Here is a 19300-nt window from a genome sequence, read left to right as displayed (position 1 = left end):
TCCCCTTCTGCTGTACTCCTTCCTAGACAGTCACTTCCCATTCTGTATGTATGAAACTAATTGTCGCTTCCTAAGTGGAGCACTTTACATTTGTCTTTATTAAACTTCATCCTGTTTACCTTAGACCATTTCTCCAATTCGTCCAGATCATTTTGAATTATGACCCTATCCTCCAGAGCAGTCACAACCCCTCCCAGCTTGGTATGATACACAATAATACACAAGCACACTGAAGCAAGCTGTTACTGTTACAGCTATCAAGGCCAACCTAATGAAATACCAGTGTATCTTAGCACAAATGATGCTGCAGCCATCATCATGCATCAGGCTCCCACAAACACTTTTGATTTTCTTGTAAGTCTTGCCATATCAGGAGCTATTCTTAAATTCCCAGCCCCTGAAGTCTTGTGAAGTGAAATTAACACCTTTTTCCAAAAAATGACTAAAATCCTAAATTCTGTGCTGGCAGATATAGGACCTACAACAGTGGTGGGCAACCTATGGCTTGAGGGCCACACAAGGACGCTTAGGCACCTATGCAGGGCCCGCCAGAGATTTTGTCTCAAGTTGCCCACGTGCAGGGCTGCCAGATTGTTGGTTTTCATCCAGTTTCGTTCCTACCCGCGTTACTAAAGTGACAGGCACTAAAGCCAGGGCACATGAAGCAGCCCTCCGGTCAATGTGCTGCTACGGTTCCATCGGCTCGCGAATTCGAGGGATGCAAACACAGTGAGCGAAACTGCCCTGCGAGACCGTCTTGGCACCAGAGTCTCGGGCCCCACGGAGATGAAGGAGGCCACCGCCCACTCACGAGCCTGCGTGACCCACGACTCCCCTTTAGGCGCCCCCGCCCTTCGGCATGTCCTGACTCAGGCTGGGGCTCGGCAGCTCCCTACGCGCCCCTGAGGGGAGCCGCAGAGCTAGTAGCACAGCAAAGGCCGCCCCAGAGCCCCGCCCGGTTTCCCGCGCCGCGAGCCGAAACCCCAACCACCCAGCCCCGCCACAAGCGGCGACTTCCGGGCCGTCCCTCTCCGCGCGGAAGCGGAAGTCTGCTCTAGACCGGAAGTGGGAAGCGCGCGGGTGGCGAAAGTTGAAAGGCTCAGCGCCCGTGCTGCCGCCGGAACCGGAAGTTGCTCAGGAGAGGCGCGCTCGGTTCTTCTTCCTCCTCCTCCCGGAAGGGGAATCTGGGTCGGACCCGGCTCCGCCTCCCTGGGGCGGCCATCTTGGATTGTGGCGGCGGCGGAGGGGGGCAGCGGACGGACCCGGATCCCGGCGCTTGCTCTGTCCCGGCTGAAGTTCCGTGTCCCCTCCCCCTCCCCGCCGTCTGCCGCCGGACAGAGCTTCCCCGAGGGACGGAGCGGCCGCGGCTCCCGCCTGAGCAGCGAGAGGTGATCGGGGGCTTAGGCCGGGGCCTAGGGCGGCTCGCTCTGGCGAGAGGGATCGGACAGCTGTTGGGGCGGGAGCGGGACTGGCTGGGGGAGGAGCGGAGCCGCCGCTGGGGCGAGATCGGCCCCGACGGGCTGCGTCCTGCCCCCTCCGAGCACAAGTCCGGCTTGGGGGAGGCTCTTTCTCCTGGCAGGGCCCTTCCCTGGAGGGTGTCCGGCCTGGAGGGGCTTCCCACATCCCGGTGTCTCTGCGGGGAGGTGCGGGGCTGAGGCGCCCCGCTTTCTGCTGGGTCTTTGGGGAGACCCGGGCCCTGTGCATGGGCTGCGGGGGGAGGGGGACGGCAGTCGTTCTCTACCGCTGGCAGGATCTCTCGTGTTGGGCGGATTTGACTGAGGCCCCCCCTCTCTCTGGGGATCGCGGCTGGACTTGAGGCTAACGGGGGGAGGGTTGCACCAGCGGCAGCGCGGATGCTCCTCGCTGGGGTGTGTTCATTGCCTCGCTTGCCGGTGAACGTTCGCTGCTCTAGGTGAGCAGTGACGTATGCTAGCGAATTTCTCATGGGTATAGCGTGGAAATTGTTTTGCAGGGGCAATGGTCAGGTTAGATTTATTTTTTAAATAAAAAGCAGTATTTGTAAGCAAATATATTTTCGAGACTTGTTATCTAGTATTAGTTGCCATCTCCTTAGTAATCTGCATTCATCATGTAAGACCCTGCAGCCCTGTATCCAAGTGAATAAGGGTTTTCAGGATTCCCACTTTTGGTGCTTAGAGAGACAAATGTTTATGTAACTTATTTAGAAACATTACAAAGGAAAGCCTGATTCAAAACAAAACAAAAAAGCTGGCCTCACTGAATTTTTTTAAACATTCCAGATCGGGTTCTTTTTAGTTTTGTAAGCTTTTTCCTTACTGAAGGGAGCTACAAATGTCTCTCTTTGAGATAATTTCAAGGAAGATGATAATATCATACAAACATATTTGGTACTCCAGTATAATTTGTATCTTTCATGCAGCCTGTAATTAATAAGGCACACCATGGGGAGCAGTTTGCAGGACCAGAAATTTAACTTGCTTACCAGGGGAAAACCTGCAGTGTGAAAGTCACTTTACTAGCAGATTTGGCTTTGGTGTTCTGCTTTTTTCCATCTGGGTTGAATAAGCTTTTTTTCAGTTAAAGTCTCTGGGCGCTATCTGCTCATTTCATACATAAGATATAACCCCAAAACAGAAGTTTACTGGTTTGACCACTGTTTTTCCCTGGACTTTGCTGTAATTGGCATTCACATATGAAGAAATCCACTTACAAGATATAATCATAGATCACTAGAACTGGAAGGGATCTTGAGAGGTCATCGAGTCCAGTCCCCTGCCCTCATGGCAACACCAAACACCACCTAGACTGGGGCTACTCAACTTTGGAAGCTCTGGGGGCCACAATGACACTGCACATGCCAAGGGCCGCAGCTTAAGTGTGGTTGTATATACACACAGATATACAGGGCTTGACAAACTAGGTAATCTACTCGCCCGTGGTGAGTAGATTACAGCCCGGAAGAGCAGGGTTTGGTCGATCTGTGGCTCAGCGAGCCCTGCAAATATATATGCATATAGCTTCTTTCACACTGATGGGCATGAAAATACAAAGATTAAGGCAAAACTACACAACGTACAGGCCCCATGTTAAGTCAGTTCTGCTGATATTAATAAAATGCAATATTTACCCGATTTCCATCCATATGACAGCACTTTTAATTACTAAAACACACATCAACAGAAGACCATTATATTGACTACTTTTTTGTTTTGGCTCCCACCTATGGGCCTTGTGTTGAGCCCTGCATCAACCCAAACTGCACCGTGGGCTGCAAACAAACGGGCCGAGGGCCACATGTTGAGTAGCCTCGTCTAGACAATGTCTGTCTGACCTGCTCTTAAAAATCTCCAGGACTGGAGATTCCACAACCTCCCTAGGCAATGTATTCCAGTGTTTAACCACCCTGACAGTAAGGAACTTTTTCCTAATGTCCAGCCTAAACCTCCCTTGCTGTAGTTTAAGCCCATTGCTTCTTGTCCAACAATTTTTCTCTCTCCTCCTTGTGACACCCTTTTAGATACTTGAAAACTGCTATCTTGTCCCCTCTCAGCCTTCTCCTTTCCAAACTCAGCAAGCCCAATTCTTTCAGTCTTCCCTCATAGCTCATGTTTTCTAGACCTCTAATCATTCTTGTTGCTCTTCTCTAGACCTTCTCCAGTTTCTCCACATCTTTATTGAAATGTGGTGCCCAGAACTGGACACAGTACTCCAACTGAGGCCTCATCAGCGCAGAGCAGAAGAATGACTTCTTGAGCCAGTGCTGGGGGAAGCCAGCTCTGTCAGAGGCCTCAGTGTTGGGGGTGGGCCAGACGAGGCTGCCGCAAAGCAGTCTCTGCCAGTGGTGAACTCAAGTGGGTCTGGCCCACGAAAGCTCATCATCTAATAAACCATCTTGTTAGTCTTTAAAGTGCTACCTAGTCCTGTATTTTGCTACAGGCAGAGACTTCTTCTGGCTGGTCAGGCAGCCCGGCTTAGTCCCGGCCCGTGCCAGGTCCAAACCCTGCTGCGACTCTGCACTATAAAAGGCAGTAGGAGCCAGGGGGCAGGCTGCTCGGCTCCTACTGCCTTTTAAATTGCAGAACTGCAGTGGGATTTGGTCCCAAGAGCAAGAGAGAGTCAGCTGCCTTGCCCTATTGATTAGTCGATACAAATTCTATTGGCAACTTGATTAGTAAATTAACCTAATTTTAACATCCCTAACACATCTAATAATATGGTCTTAATATGGTCTTAATAAAGAGTGAAAGTTGTTTGTGTTTTGGGTTTTTTTAGTTAATTGTCTACCCTAACATTAAATGAGCACTGTCTCATATTTTTTATAAAAGTTGTCAAATTTGCAAGAATAAGGCCAAGTGACATGCTTGATTTTGTGATTTTTGTTGTATGAAAAAAGTTGAATGGCAGGCTTTTAATTGATATATATTCTTGAGATGTTAGTTGAAAGGGGGTGTTGCTTCTGTACTTCCCAAGAGAGACATGACACTTCCCTTTGTTACTGAAACAAAAGGCAGGACTATGCAGCACTTTAAAGACTAACAAGATGGTTTATTAGATGATGAGCTTTCGTGGGCCAGACCCACTTCCTCAGATCAATTTGTGGAAGAAAATTAGCACAACCATATATACCAAAGTGATACAATCAAAAAAAAAAGTGAACACATATCACTTTGGTGTATATATAATTGTGCCAATTTCCTTCCACAAATTGATCTGAGGAAGTGGGTCTTGCCCACTAAAGCTCATCACCTAATAAACCATCTTGTTAGTCTTTAAAGTGCTGCATAGTCCTGCCTTTTGTTTCAGTTAGACCAGACTAACACGGCTGCATCTCTATCCCTTTGTTACTAACATCTTTGATTTCAGTATGAGCTGCATGTGCATCCGAGGACATGTAAAGTGGCATTAAAAAATTCATTTTGCTTTAAATTCATAGTGAATCAAGGAATGAATTAAACACCTGAGGAATATAGCTTCTAAAAACCTTGCTCCTAATGATGAGAGGTTCAACTTTAAACAGACTGCGTTCAGTGAAAGTGTAGATTTTATTTTTCCATTTCTAATCTTTACATGACATTGTGTGGAGAGAAGATAGATCTGTTATACATTGTCACACTAATTAGCTTTTATAAAAGTCATAAAATGACTGTCTTTTCTTTCCATTTTGGAGACTACTTTAAAATCAAAGTACAAAAAGATATGCAAGAGTTTATAAAAACTGTCCTCTAATTCACGTGCACAGTGTCTCTTACTAGTGTTTCTAGTGGCTTTGCAGAATAGAGGCCCTGCTGTGCGGATCTAGTGCTTAGCATGTCAAGAGTATCAGCCATCACAATCTGTGCAGTTAGCACTCTGGCACAAAACCAGATTGATTTTTCAAGGTGTTTTATATAATACAGAACCATTCATGTCATGTATCTTTGTTTGTCTATCAGTGGCTGCTACTCATCAGGTAGTAGTTTTCTCTGCTTGATTTTAATGTTTAGGGAAACCTCTGAGCCATGATTGGAATGTATTGCAAACATTTTTTTAAATTTCAGAGGGTGGAGAAAGCTACTGCGGGGAGGCTGTTTTAGATTTGATTTTAACAAATAGGGAGGAACTGGTTGAGAATTTGAAAGTGGTAGGCAGCATGGGTGATATTGAAATGATTTGAGTTTATTATTCTAAAGAATGATAGAAGGGAGAACAGTAAAATAACAGTGCTTTTCAAGAAGGGAGACTATAGCAGACTCGGAGCTGGTAGGTAATGTCCCATGGGAACCAAAGCTAAGAGGAAAAACAATTGAAGAAAGATGGCAGTTTTGCAAACTGACATTCTTAAGAGCTCAAAAGCACGCTATTCTACTGTGTAGAAAAGATAGGAACATGGCAAGAGACCACCCTGGCTTAAACAGGAGATTGTGAATTCTCTAAAAATCAAAAAAGAATTAAAGGGGAAACTAGGTCAAAGTACAAAGGATGAATATATTAAAAAAAGTGTAGGTGCAAAATTAGAAAGGCGAAGGCACAAAATGAGTTCAGTCTAGCTAGAGTCATAAAGGGCAACAAGAAAACATTTTACAAATAGAAACAAGAGGAAGACAAAAGACAGGGTAAGCCAATTGCCCAATGAAGAGGGAAAAACAATAACAGAAAATGTGGAAATGGCAGAAGTGCTTAATGACTTCTTTGTTTTGGTTTTCATCAAGAAGGTTGGTTGGTGGTGGTTGGAAGCCTACAATAGTGAATGCTAAAGAAAAGAAGGTAGGTTAAAATATGAAAAGAAAAAGTTAAGAATTACTTAGAAAATCTAGATGTCTTAAAATTACCATGGCTTGATGAAATTCATTCAAGAACACTCAAGGAGCTGATTGAGGCGGTATTTGAGCCATTAGTTATCATCTTTGGAAAGTCAAGGAAGCCTACAGAGATTCCAGAAGACTGGAAAAGGGCAAATCTAGTGCCCATCTATAAAAAGGGAAATGAGAACAACCCTGGAAACTACAGACCGGTCAGCTTAACTTCTGTGTCAGGAAAGATATGAAGCAAATAATTAAGGAATTCATCTGCAAACATCTGGAAGATAGTCGGGTGATAGGTAACAGCCAGCATGGATTTATAAAAAACAAATTGTCAAACAAACCTGATAGCTTTCTGTGATAGGATAACAAGTCCTGTCGATAAGGGGGAAAGAAGTAGATGTGATATACGTAGACTTTACTAAAGCATTTGATTACGGTCTCGCATGATCTTCTGATCAATAAACTAGGTAAATACAGCCTAGATTTAGCTATTACAAGGTAGGTGCATAACTGGCTGCATAACCATTCTCAGAGAGTAGTTATTAATGGTTCACAGTCATGCTTGAAGGACATAACAAGTGGGGTTCTGCAGGAATCAGTTTTGGTCCGGGTCTGTTCAATATCTTCATCAGCAATTTAGATAATGGCATAAAGAGTACGCTTACAAAGTTTGCATATGATACCAAGCTGAGAGGAATTGCAAGCGTTTTGAAGGATAGGGTCATAATTTAAAATGATCTGGAGAAATGGTCTAATGTAAACAAGATGACGTTTAATAAGGACAATTGCAAAGTACTCCACTTAGCAAAGAACAATCAGTTTCACATATACAGAATAGGAAGCGACTGTCTAGGAAGGAGTACTGCTACAAGGGATCTAGTGGTCATAGTGCACTGCAAGCTAAATATGAGTCGATAGTGTGACACTGTTGGGGCGGAAAAAAGAAGCAAACATGATTCCGGGATACATTAACAGGAGTGTTGTGAGCAAGACATGAGAAGTCATTCTTCCGTTCTACTCTGCGCTGATTAGGCCTCAGTTGGAGTATTGTGCCCAGTAGGGATGTAAAATCCTGTTTAATTCATTAACCAGTTAAACGTTAACGCACAGTGAGAGCGCTGTTTCCAGATGATGGTTAATTGATACCTATTCACACCCCTAGTGTCCAGTTCTGGGCACCACATTTCAGAAAAAATGTGGAGATGGTCCAACGAAGAGCAACAAAAATGATTAAAGGTTTAGAAAACATGATCTATGAGGGAAGACCTATAAGAATTGGGTTTTATAGTGTAGAAAAGAGATGGAGGGGAGACACAAGAGCTTTCAAGTACTTAAAAGGGTGTTACAAGGAAGAGGGAGGAAAATTGTTTTCCTTAACCTTTGATGATGGGACAAGAAGCAATGGGTTTAAATTGCAGTAAGGGAGGTTTAGGTTGGACATTAGGAAAAACTTCCTAATTGTCAGTGTGGTTAAGCACTGGAATAAATTGCGTACAAGGGTTGTGGAATCCATTGTCTAACCTTTTAAATATCTCCAAACATCTGTCAGGGATGCTCTAGATGGTGTTTGGTGCTGTCATGAGTACAGGGACTAGATTTGATGAGCTCTTGAGATCCTTTCCAGTTCTAGTATTCTATAATTATCTCTGGAGAGTGACTGACTAACAGGATGTTCTTAATTTGCCAAGTATGCATACGATGTGGTGATATTGATATTTAAGAATCCATCATATGTAGAGGTTTGAGTGGAATTTCTTTTAAAAAGCTATTAGGTCTGAGAAGAAGAAAATCACTGGAGAACTAGCTGTTTAGAAAGGAAAAGTGTTTTAAGGCTAGGTTAGATGTTTTCCTACTGGGGTTGACTGACAGCTGGAAATGGGAGATTGGTGGAGGTTATGTATGTTGTTATGCAGTGGGGAACTGGGAAAAAAACTTACTATTTTTTGACAAGCTACTTTTTTGTCTATATCTGTCTTGTCTGAGTTAGGCAGCACACAAATATAGACTACAAAAAAGTATCTAACAGAATAGGTTGGCGGCACCTTTTGTTGCTACCAGAATATATATAAATAAATACAATTTGTTTGTATATAGTAGATTTGGCTCAGAGTTTAAAAACATTTAGAGGCATAGTTGCCCCCCTCTTAGAAAAAATAAAGATGAAAAACAAATTATTTCTCAGCACTGGAGATTAATTGTTTGGTTCTATCTCGTGTAACATAGCATTTCACATTTCTGTTCGTTGTTCAAACTAGTCTTTGTATTCATTCACCTGTATAAACAGAACTAACTGCATTGTGTCTTCTGGATCAGAAAGTAAGGAAGAGTTGGCAGTTTAGTTTTCTGCCTGTAATCTGTCTGAGTCAACAAGAACAAGTTGTGACCATTGTATAGTTTGGGGGAGATTGCTTTCATTAACAGTGTTATCATTAAGCTTATACTGAGATTGTCTGTTTAAAATTTATTTAAAAAAACAGATGAGCAACAACAGTAATAAGAGAGCACCAACAACAGCAACACAGAGACTTAAGCAGGACTACCTTCGAATTAAAAAAGATCCAGTGCCTTATATCTGTGCTGAACCCCTCCCATCAAATATCCTTGAATGGTAAGAATCAGAATGAATTATTCCTACAAACATAGAAACCCAGACCATCTGGGTCATCATCTGAGCTTCACGTACACCTTCCTTTTTGTGTTGGCCTCTCTTTTTTGATGTGATGGGTAGTAAAAGGGGGGAGAATATGAAGCTGCTGAGCTGAGGTGGTAAACCCATTTATGATTTGTCTTCCCTTTGGAAATTTGATACTTATAAGATATTGGGTGTCCCTCCTCTAATACAAAATTACATTGTTCCTTTAGGCACTATGTTGTACGAGGACCTGAAATGACTCCATATGAAGGTAAACATTCACTTTTTGCAAAAGCATGAACAGAATGTATATTCTCTATATTTGATGAGGAGTTCATAACTCTAGGAATGGGTCTTTTTATATAACAAAAGTGGTTCTTAATTCATGAAAGCAACAGTTTACTTATAAAACTATAACACTTGCCTTTGACTTGTGTGATAGTATTTGCATTGTCCTCAAATAATTCCCTGTAGCACCAAGGAATTCTAACAAATCCCTTAGTGTTCCTCAAAGTCTTAGAACAGTTCTTTATTATCTTTTTTCATGTGACACGCTTAGTTTTTTTTGCTTAAAGAAATCTGATTTTTAGCAATTGTCACACATCTGGGAAGTAGAGAGTGCCCAGCTAGCCAGATGAACAGTGTTAAAAATAGCCCAATTTTGACAGTTTTTATTTCAAAACAAAAAAACTGGCTAATAAAACTTATTTCTGAGTTATTGAGTACAGGCAGTCCCCGACTTATGTCGGATCCGCACTTACGAACGGGGCTTTTCTCGCCCCGGAGCTCGCGGGCGGCGGGACTGCCCAGAGCGCAGCGGTCCCGCCACCGCATTCTCCGGGGCGAGAAAAGCTGCTCCGGGTCTCCCTGGTGTGCTGGGGGGGACGAGAAAAGCCACACAGGTGGCGGGACCCCGCTGCCCGTGCGGCTTTGCTCCTTTGCCCCGGAGCAAAGCCGCACAGGCGGCGGGGTCCCCCGCCTCTGTGGCTTTGCTCGGGTCTACCTGGTCTGCTGGGGGGGGGGTGCAGCTAGTGCGCCCCCTTTCCCCCAGCAGACCAAGCTTTTGCTGCGGGACGCCTGGGGTAGAGCAGCTGGGGTGCTGCCGGGTTAGTCTTGCGGGGACCTACCCAGCAGTGCCCCAGCTGTTCTGTCCCAGGATTCCAGATTCAGCCGCTGTTGAAACTGATCAGCGGCTGATTCCAGGAAGCCAGGGGCAGAGCAACTCTGCCTAGGGCTTCCTGTAATCAGCAGCTGATCAGTTTCAGCAGCGGCTGAATCTGGAGCCAGTTCCGACTTACATACAAATTCAACTTAAGAACAAACCTATAGTCCCTATCTTGTTCGTAACCCGGGGACTGCCTGTACTTTGTTCTTCCTAGAGTTGAGGTATACGCCTTTTTTTCCCCAATTATCAACCCTGGAGAGGATGAGTATCAGCTCTACTTAATTTTAATTATAATACAGTGAAAGCTTTGTTATCCAGCACCCAGGGTAAAGCTGGTTGCCAATTAACTGATTGTGCCAGATAACAAAGCAGCCCTCGCTGGCTATGCCCCAATGGAGGAGGAAACCTCCTCTCCAGGAACGGCTGCAACCCATCCAGTACGCTGTTAAATTCAAACTTTAACTCTCTGGGGTCAGTTCTGGTTTTTTGGCTAACAAAATGCCAGATAACAAAGCTTTTACTGTATTTCACTGTATACTCAAACCTCCCCCGAAAAAGATCGGCTTCTGAAATTTGATTTTTCCGATTTAGAATGATCAGTATGATGTTAGTAGGCAAAACCATGCCATTTGTGCAGACATGATGTTTAAATACATTTAGGGACAAACCCGTGTAGATCAAATAAGAACTTGTTCACTAGAAAGCGTTGCTTGCTATATGCACTGACAGAATAATAGTACTTCCAAAAATATGTCTTTCCCAAAGGTACTTAGTGCCAGATCAGTTTTAAATTGTTTGGCATATGTATATAGTAAAAGTTCTTTTAAATCTTATATGCCATAACATTACAAGTATTTGAGGAAAGTGTTTCCTTAGTGCAAAACAATTTTTTTTTTGTACAATACAGGTGGCTATTATCATGGAAAACTAATTTTCCCCAGAGAATTTCCTTTTAAACCTCCTAGTATTTATATGATAACTCCTAATGGAAGATTTAAATGTAATACAAGGTAAGGATTTTCTTCTAATACAAATTTCGAAACAAGAGTTAAAGTATCATGTATGCATAATTTCCCCCTTTAATTAATGGCAAGGAATAAAGTGCACTGCTTGTTTTTTTTTTTTGTTTTTTTTAAGGTTGTGTCTTTCAATCACTGATTTCCATCCTGATACATGGAATCCAGCGTGGTCAGTCTCAACAATCTTAACAGGCCTTCTTAGTTTTATGGTGGAAAAAGGCCCCACATTGGGCAGCATAGAAACCTCAGAATTTACAGTAAGCAACTAATATTACATTTTTAATTTTTTTTTTTTTTTTTTTTTGTTCAGGTCAGGATATGTTGCGCACCCCACAGTGATTATGCACGAGACTGGAATCCAGCATTTCTGGGTTCTAAACCTGGCTCTGCCTTTGAGTTTGGTCATAGGGATGATGAAAAGATGAGGGTGTTTAAAAGAACATAGAGTCAAGGGTTTGGATCACAGGTGGGAAATATAACTTAAGTGCCACCGCTTCTGATTATAAAGCTAACTTTTTACATTAACCTATTTGTTTTATTAATAGGTTAGTTGGAACTCAGTATTCTGTTGAATAGGTCAGCCCTCACATCCCAGGCAACCTTTTCTTCTATGCACATTTCTAGACCATACCTTCTTACGGTTTTGTAGTGAGGATTCTCTGTAAAATGTAGCTGCTATGTTTGTTGGACTGTTTCTCCCCTCCTCCTCTTCCTGTTTCCCCCAAACTCCTAAAAAAAATCACCATTGGGCAGACACAGAATGAAAAAGCATTCAGATGAAATGAAGTTATAAGCTTCTGAAGAGCAGGGTTTATAGAAAGTCATTACTGTTGAGCCTATATTCCTAATGATGAAATAGCTACAGATATTAGGAAGTGGTAGATTAGTACCTTTTTAGCATTCTCTTGTGAAATATCCTCCATATGCTTTATGGTTAATGTGTATTTTAAATTATAATTTTCAAGCTAATGATCCTTTTTTGTTTCCTCGATAGAAAAGACAGCTTGCTGTACAAAGTTTAGCATTTAATTTAAAAGATAAAGTCTTTTGTGAGCTCTTCCCTGAAGTGGTGGAGGTAAGAAAGTTCATTTGATTTTTTTTTTTCTGGCTTTCACATTTTATCTCTGTATAAATATGCAAATTATACAAATTAATTGGCCAAGATTTTCAAGATACTGGTCACTCTTCCTCAATTTTGGGTATCTAACTTGAGACCCCTCTAAAAGAACTGGATTTTTCAATGTACAAAAATGGAAAACATGGTTCTCTGTGTAAAACATTCTGTATTTAAATGTGAAGGCCTCTCATTTGGAGAATCAAAAGTTGAATATTTAGGTAAGGACAAATTCCAGATGCCCACTGTAGATGTGCTAGAAAAGGGAGAAAATGAACAAAGTATTTTCTCCCACTGTACTTATACAGGAAAGGCAGTTGTAATTTGTATGCAAACATGGTGGAGCATAAAGTGAGGCTGGTTAATGCTGTTAGCATTATTCACAGGCACAAAGGGAACTTCTGGATAGAATAATCAGTCAGTTGCTCCAGATGTTCAATTAGGGCTTTTGAAACAGTGCATAAAATCAGTCAAGACTTCAGAGCTTGATTAGCTAGTTCTCCATTACACATCTGTATAGGTTCCATACTGCTTCCTCCACCCCTCAGAATTAGTCTGACTGAAGCTTTAGAGCGGGGTGGGGAATGTTTTTTTGGGTCCCGGGTGTTGCTTGATCTAAGATTACGTTTAAATTTCTAATTTCCCACCTTTAGGGTTGATAGGTTCTTTGTCCCAGGATCAGGCCCAGTATACAATTAGTCTATGATTGGAAACCCTGATGTGCACAGCTGCAACACTCAGTGTAGAAACTTTTGTATATTTAAAAATATAGTTTATTAATATGGTTAGCACAGTTGTCAAACACCCCAGTTTCATAAGATAGGGAATGTACATCCATATTTCCATACCATAGACTTACATCATTCCTTCTAGAACAATCTTAAGTGTTAGCCCATCATTTTTTCCATTATCTTCACCTTCCCCATCTCAGGGTCCATCATTATGATCCTTCCAAGGACATCTTCTCCTCCCTCTCGCTCCTAGGCTGGGGTTCCACTTTTATACTAAGTGACGCTGACAGTAACATGTTTGATGCATATTCAGTAGGGGATGTTTCTAATGCTGAAGTGTTCTTTTCCTGTTGGTTAGTGTATCATTGCTCTCAACTTATCATATATGTCAGATTGTTGCGTTGAGCCTTTGTGGCTATCTGTCGTATTCTGTGTCCTGATTACTTAACTCAGCCTGAACCAGTTATTTTGAGACTTTTATGTAATGATGCATCTGCTGAGTCTGAGGGTATTTTTCCTACCATAGTATGTGGGTAAAAGGTCTCAAACATACGTTCCCCTTTTCAGTCCTAGGAAACCATACATAAATTATCACCGGTATCTGGGTGAGACCATGTCTCAACCACGGAAATCTGCTAACATCAGCTTCTGCTGATCTTGTGAACAGCCTGTTACAGAACGGATAGAATATAGCACCTTATTACTTGACCTGGACTGTGAGCTTGTGTGTGTTTTATTCATTCGAGTGCAACCCTGCTCTCTAATTGGCTGTAATGCAGACATGGTACTCATTGGAAAGTGCATTCAGAGGCTGAACTGTTTTATCACACCCTAGAGCAGGAGCCATTGCATTGCAGGGGAACCCAATTCACCAGACAGCCCTTGGGCTGGGCAGTACTGCACCCATGCTGCTCCTGTGCCTAATGGCATCTGGATTGCCACACAGCCCAGTGAGTGCATGGCACCAACAGGCTTGTGGCTGGCTGTATGGGGGGTGGCAAGCAGCATACGAAAACAGACAGGTACAAGTAGCAGGACCACTAATTTGGGGCTCTTGCTAGACTCTTATTTACAATCGTGTCCTGGCCCCTGCTAAGAAAGGGCACGGACCTGTACCCAGGCGGGTCAATAGCAAAGCCCCCCCCTCCCAAGGAGCTGAGTGCTAGTATTCAGTGGGCCTTCACAAACTGCAATGGGCAGATATAAGGCCTAGTGTATTACAACTGAACCCAGACATCAGTCAAGGTAACACAAAGGGCCTGCGGGAATGCCGAGAGCAGTTTTGCAACGCCTGCCTCCCACTCTCCCGTCTGAGGAACTGGGCAGGCAGGGCACATTGTGCTACAGACCAGCCTTTAGCAGATTTCTTACATTACAGCTCTTAACTATTACCTAAATAATCTAAATTTACACAAGCATATTATTAGCACGATAGGCAAGTAACTTGATAGGCTACGGGGGCCGCTCGTAAGTGAGAAGCAAAAGGAAAAAAAGAAAGAAAACCAAACCCTCTCAGATGTTGACTCCGACTGAGAAGGAGAAAGACACTCTCCAAGTTCCCCTCGCACACCAGAGCCTAGAGGAGCCCAGCCTACTAGATTTTGTGTGCTCTAGTCCCATGGGGGATGGTAGGGAGGCTGGAGCACCAGTGCAGGCTCCCCAGCGCTGGGCAGGGTCGGGAGGGAAGCCCAGAGCCTTGGGTGCTGGATCCAGTCAAGTGACCCCCCAGGCCTTAGGCTCCCCACCTCTCCTTTAGAGTCTGCTTTCCCTATAAATCAGCTAACAGAGTTACCAGAGAACATGAGGCCCACTGTTCCTCACGCTTTAACTCTCTTCCTGATAAGCCCAAAATGATTACAGAGTGCAGTTTGATGCCCTACTGCCATAATGTTGTTGTCAGAACCCTCGTATCTCTACATTTTAACTTGTAAAAGATTTACTTGATTCCTAACCTTGAGACAATGCTTTGAGGATGCCTTTTTCTTCCATTTCAGTTCTTTGAGAATTGTGGAGTTATTTGGCACTCTTTGAAAGTACTTGAATTACATTTTCCCATTCAAGGGTCTTTATAGTAGCAAATGTGGAGAGAGAGTTTTAAAAGACAATTTCTGAAAAAATTGAAATTGAAAATTTTGAACCGCATGTAGAAGTGAACATTTAAAACTCAATATTGTTTGGTTAAATAGCAACTATGACATCTTCTAGGGATAGTTATCTGCTAATATTTGAAGGTGTAAACCTCCAAAGAATGTAAAGTTTTTTTTTTTTTAGGTCTGTTTAAATGAATACAAATAAATACTGAGGTTATATTAAGAGAAAAACATTGAGGGTAGATATTATGGAAAAGTTGTTAATAGTGAAGCTTGTTACTCTGTGGAATAGTTTAGAGTGATGCAGAGCATTAGAAAATATAGTGTATGCAACAATCCAGGACTAGATGGGACTTATGCAACAATATGACCTTCCATCTTTTAACTTTATTATGGATAAAAAACAGCAAGAAGCTCTCTCTGTGGAGCTGCACCTGGATATACATTGAAAAGGAATATCTTCAATATCAAACTCGCTTTGCATGGATAGACTTTTTGAAAAAACATAAGATGACTTGCCAGGAAACTTAATCCTCTTCCCTTCCAATGATCCCTGTCATTTTTTCCCCTCCAGGAGATCAAACAAAAACAGAAAGCACAAGAAGAGCTCAATAGCAGACCCCCACCCCTCCCGTTACCAGATGTTGTTCCTGATGGGGAAGCACACCATGGTCAAAACGGGATACCACTTCTTAATGGGCACGTTCCACTGGCAGCTGCCAATCACCCAGGTCTCCAACAGGCCAATCGTAACCATGGACTCTTAGGAGGAGCTTTGGCGAACTTGTTTGTTATAGTTGGTTTTGCAGCCTTTGCCTACACAGTCAAGTATGTACTGAGAAGCATAGCTCAAGAATGAGGAGCATAACAGAAGTCAAGACCAAATTAGTGGTAGTTGCAGAATGAGCGGGACTCTGGGCATCAGACTTTGAGACTGGGATAAATATTTGTGCTACCATGATTCAGGTAATATTGGTTGGCTCATGGGTTTAGTCTGGAAAATGAAGCAGGTATAATTTCTAAGGGAAGACAGTTCCTTTGTCTTCACTACAGTTTTAAGTGGCTCACTAGCAAGTCAAAGCACTAGTGATGTGAAACTGGCATTTCTAATGCTTTGATTTTTTTTTTATAGCACTCATCCCTTGTTTTCTGAAATTAAAAATCTTAGGTTATTAAATCTTTTTACCAGATGGAACAATTTTTAAAATAGGACACTTGAAAATGCATATCACAAGTTCAGCATACATTTTCTGTTGAGAATTTCATTTGCAAAGTCAATTGTACAAATACAGAAAAATTAAAATGCAAGTTTCCTCACTGTACTTCTGAACAGCTTGGCTAATGTGAACATTGGTGTGACAGAAAGCAGCTAGTTCACTTTGTAATAGAGAATGAATATAATTGCATATGTAGTCAGTAACAGTGATTACATGAGTTGGAAAGTAACACTGTGTGTGTTAGTTAAATATGTTTAATCTAAATTGTCACAGCATTTAAGAGGGCTTAATTTGGGCTACAAGAAATGCAGTTGCCGGCCTTTGAAAACCATGTGTACGCAGAAAATATTTCAAATGCATTTAGTGGTGATGCTCGTAAGTAATTTTTGTTTTCACTTCTTGGTTTTGTTTGCTTAATTACAATATTCCATTTTGGAAGTTACTGTGACTTAGCAGTGAGACAACTTATGCTGAAAAAGAAAACATGTTTATCACTGTTCTGTTTAAAAAAATCTGCAAAGTGTAATGAAAAATGTATATTCTGAGAAGAAACATCCCTGGATTCCTTAGATTTTGAGTTTTTCAGTGAGTGAAATGACGTTGCCCCACCAGGCCTGATGAGGAAAGCAAAAGGAGAGTGAATGTTGAGCCAGCTTTTCAGACTAGTGGATTCCTCTGAAGTGCTACTAATTGCAATAAACTTAAGCCATTTAAATTACTTGACCCAGTTTTCAAATTCCATTTCAGAAATACCTTATTCTGAGATACTACTTATTTTGCTTGAATTATAGAAGCCCCTTTGCTTCTATTAAATTAAAGTATTGGTCATGGTCCCATGCATATGACCTCTGAATGATTACATTCCAGTTGGTGGTAATGAGGTTGTGATTGTGTGGATATGCACTAAAACTATTAGTGTAGTTTACTGTCAAAAATGCTATTTTTACAGGTCATACCTTATTAAACATTGCAATTAAGGGATAGCCCTTATGACCCAAATGCTTTGACTTCTTATAAAGGCAATCTTACTGTGTCTTTCAAAATTGGCATTGATTTTTAGTTACCCAGCAAATGAAATATTCTGTTACAATCTAATAAACATTGCAAAAAGATGGCAGAATGAAAAGCTCTGCACCCAACTTCATATTTTTGTTAAATGTTCTAAAGAGCCCAGTAAATGTTACCTCAAGTGTTAAAGAATGCATTTTATCGGGGCTGTTCGTTTTATTTTCTTTTGAAGGTTTTTAATGCTTGATTTTTCTGCTTCTCTTTGTTTTTGTTTTTTTTTTAAATTTTTGGATTGTATACAACGTGTTAAACCCATGAGCCATGTAGCTTAGATAATCAGAAAATGTGCTGTGATCAATACTCTGAAGTAGGTATGGATTTGCAGAACTAACAGAATAGCTCTGGACTGAAGACATCTTACAACAGACCTTTGGAGGTGGGAAAGAGCATGTGATGGGCTTGATTTAAAACATGTATTTATAAATGGTTTAAAATGTTGGGTTTTTTTAATCAAATTTTTATTTAGAATTGCTCTTTAATTTGCCTCTTGTATGTGCTTAATCTGCTCCTGTAAAGAGAGGCTCTGGTTGTAGCTCTTGTTTTGAGAAACTGTTCAGTCCTGTCCATCTTGAGAAAGAGAAATGTCTTATTTCTTCTGCAATTATGGGTTTTAAAGACTGGTTTGGGAAGCAAACAGCTCTGTAGCAAAGGTTGAACTGACTGATGTCATTGTAATACTGAAATCTGTTTCAGCCTTCTCATTATGCTGCCTTTTGCTACCATTGTCGTTCCCTATAGGCAGATGTTTAAGATTGTGCATCTTTCTCTCATGAAGGCTCTTTGGGCCACAGGAATGTAGATGACGGCAAAGTGAAGTAGGCTGTGGTACATTCAGGGCATGTGTGAATGTATGTACGAGGGCTGGGACAGTGAGCGTGTTTAAACGGTAAACCGATGAGCCTGGGCTTATCAGTTAACCTTCACAGTTACATGTGAGCCCCTGCTGCTGCTTCTGTATCAGAGGCAGCAGCACAGGGTGAGGGGAGAGCAGATGGGAGCTAGTGCTCATGGGGAGCCACCTTTTAAAGCAGGCTTCCTGGAAGCACCAGCTCCTGGGGAGCCGCCTGCTGCACCGCTGCATCTAAAACAGAAGCAGTAGTGCGGAGCGGTGGGAGGAGGCGGGAACCAGCACACATGGGGAGCCAGGTTGCTGAAAACTTCAGCAGTTACACTTTTACAAAAAAAAAACCCAAACTATTTTAACATCCCTAGTGTGTACTGGAGGTGAAATAACAATAGGACAGGATGTTGTTCAAATATCCACCATTTTTATTTCATGGCAATAAGTTGGCCTTGCAGTTAGCCCTAGGCATCTGAAGGTTGAGTCCATTTTCAAAAAAGTGCCTCAATTGGGAATACAAAATTTATGCTATTTATAGAACCCTGACTATGCTGCATTCTTTTTGAAAGATTGATTTTTTTTTTTTTTTTTAAAGTGGAGCTTGTCTTCTGTCAGTGATTTTTTTTTTTTTTCTTCAACACGCTGAGGAAGGATGGAAAGATTTGGCAGTGGTTTTCGGGGCCATCTGTGAAAAGCTAGCTGACTTGCTGCACCCTCCCAACACACCCTTGGTATACACCCTTGTCTTTGGTAGCAGAATATTTATCCCTTCCTGTGTAGGTTTTAGTGAACTTAAATAGTATTTACTATGGTATGCAGTATCCGAACTTTGATTTTGTTACCAAAGTCAGTAGATGGAATTAATCATTCTTTGCCATGCAAAAATGTTGAATTCATGCCCTGAGGCAGTGTGTTATCTTAATGACATAATAAAACTGAAAGTTGTCCTTTTGTGCATCATACTGGAACAAATGGTGTCTTGACCCTTCACTTCTGTGCTTCATTTCCTTAGAGTCCTGTACAGTTGCAGTGCACAATTGGGGGAAAGATTTGCACCTGTCTTTGATCATGAGACATCTCAATTGTAGTCTTACATTTTTCAGAATTACAGTTTTTGGACTTGTGTGTAGTTCAATTTTTCCCCACTCTTCATTTCACAG

General features: G+C 42.0%; 1 protein-coding gene across 1 annotated transcript; it reads left to right on the top strand.

The window, feature by feature from the left end:
* The first annotated feature begins 1163 nt into the window (after nucleotides 1–1163).
* On the top strand, nucleotides 1164–19112 carry UBE2J2 (ubiquitin conjugating enzyme E2 J2). The gene is made up of 7 exons (XM_075906103.1): nucleotides 1164–1388; nucleotides 8741–8871; nucleotides 9126–9166; nucleotides 10968–11070; nucleotides 11198–11336; nucleotides 12074–12154; nucleotides 15589–19112. Exons 2-7 carry the CDS (start codon nucleotides 8741–8743, stop codon nucleotides 15871–15873), a joined length of 780 nt encoding a protein of 259 aa, XP_075762218.1. The 5' UTR covers nucleotides 1164–1388; the 3' UTR covers nucleotides 15874–19112.
* The last annotated feature ends 188 nt before the right edge of the window (nucleotides 19113–19300 follow it).

Source organism: Pelodiscus sinensis, chromosome 23 (genome assembly GCF_049634645.1).
Source record: "Pelodiscus sinensis isolate JC-2024 chromosome 23, ASM4963464v1, whole genome shotgun sequence".
In the NCBI taxonomy this organism is placed as follows: domain Eukaryota; kingdom Metazoa; phylum Chordata; order Testudines; family Trionychidae; genus Pelodiscus; species Pelodiscus sinensis.
This window is presented reverse-complemented; position numbering and strand designations above follow the sequence as displayed.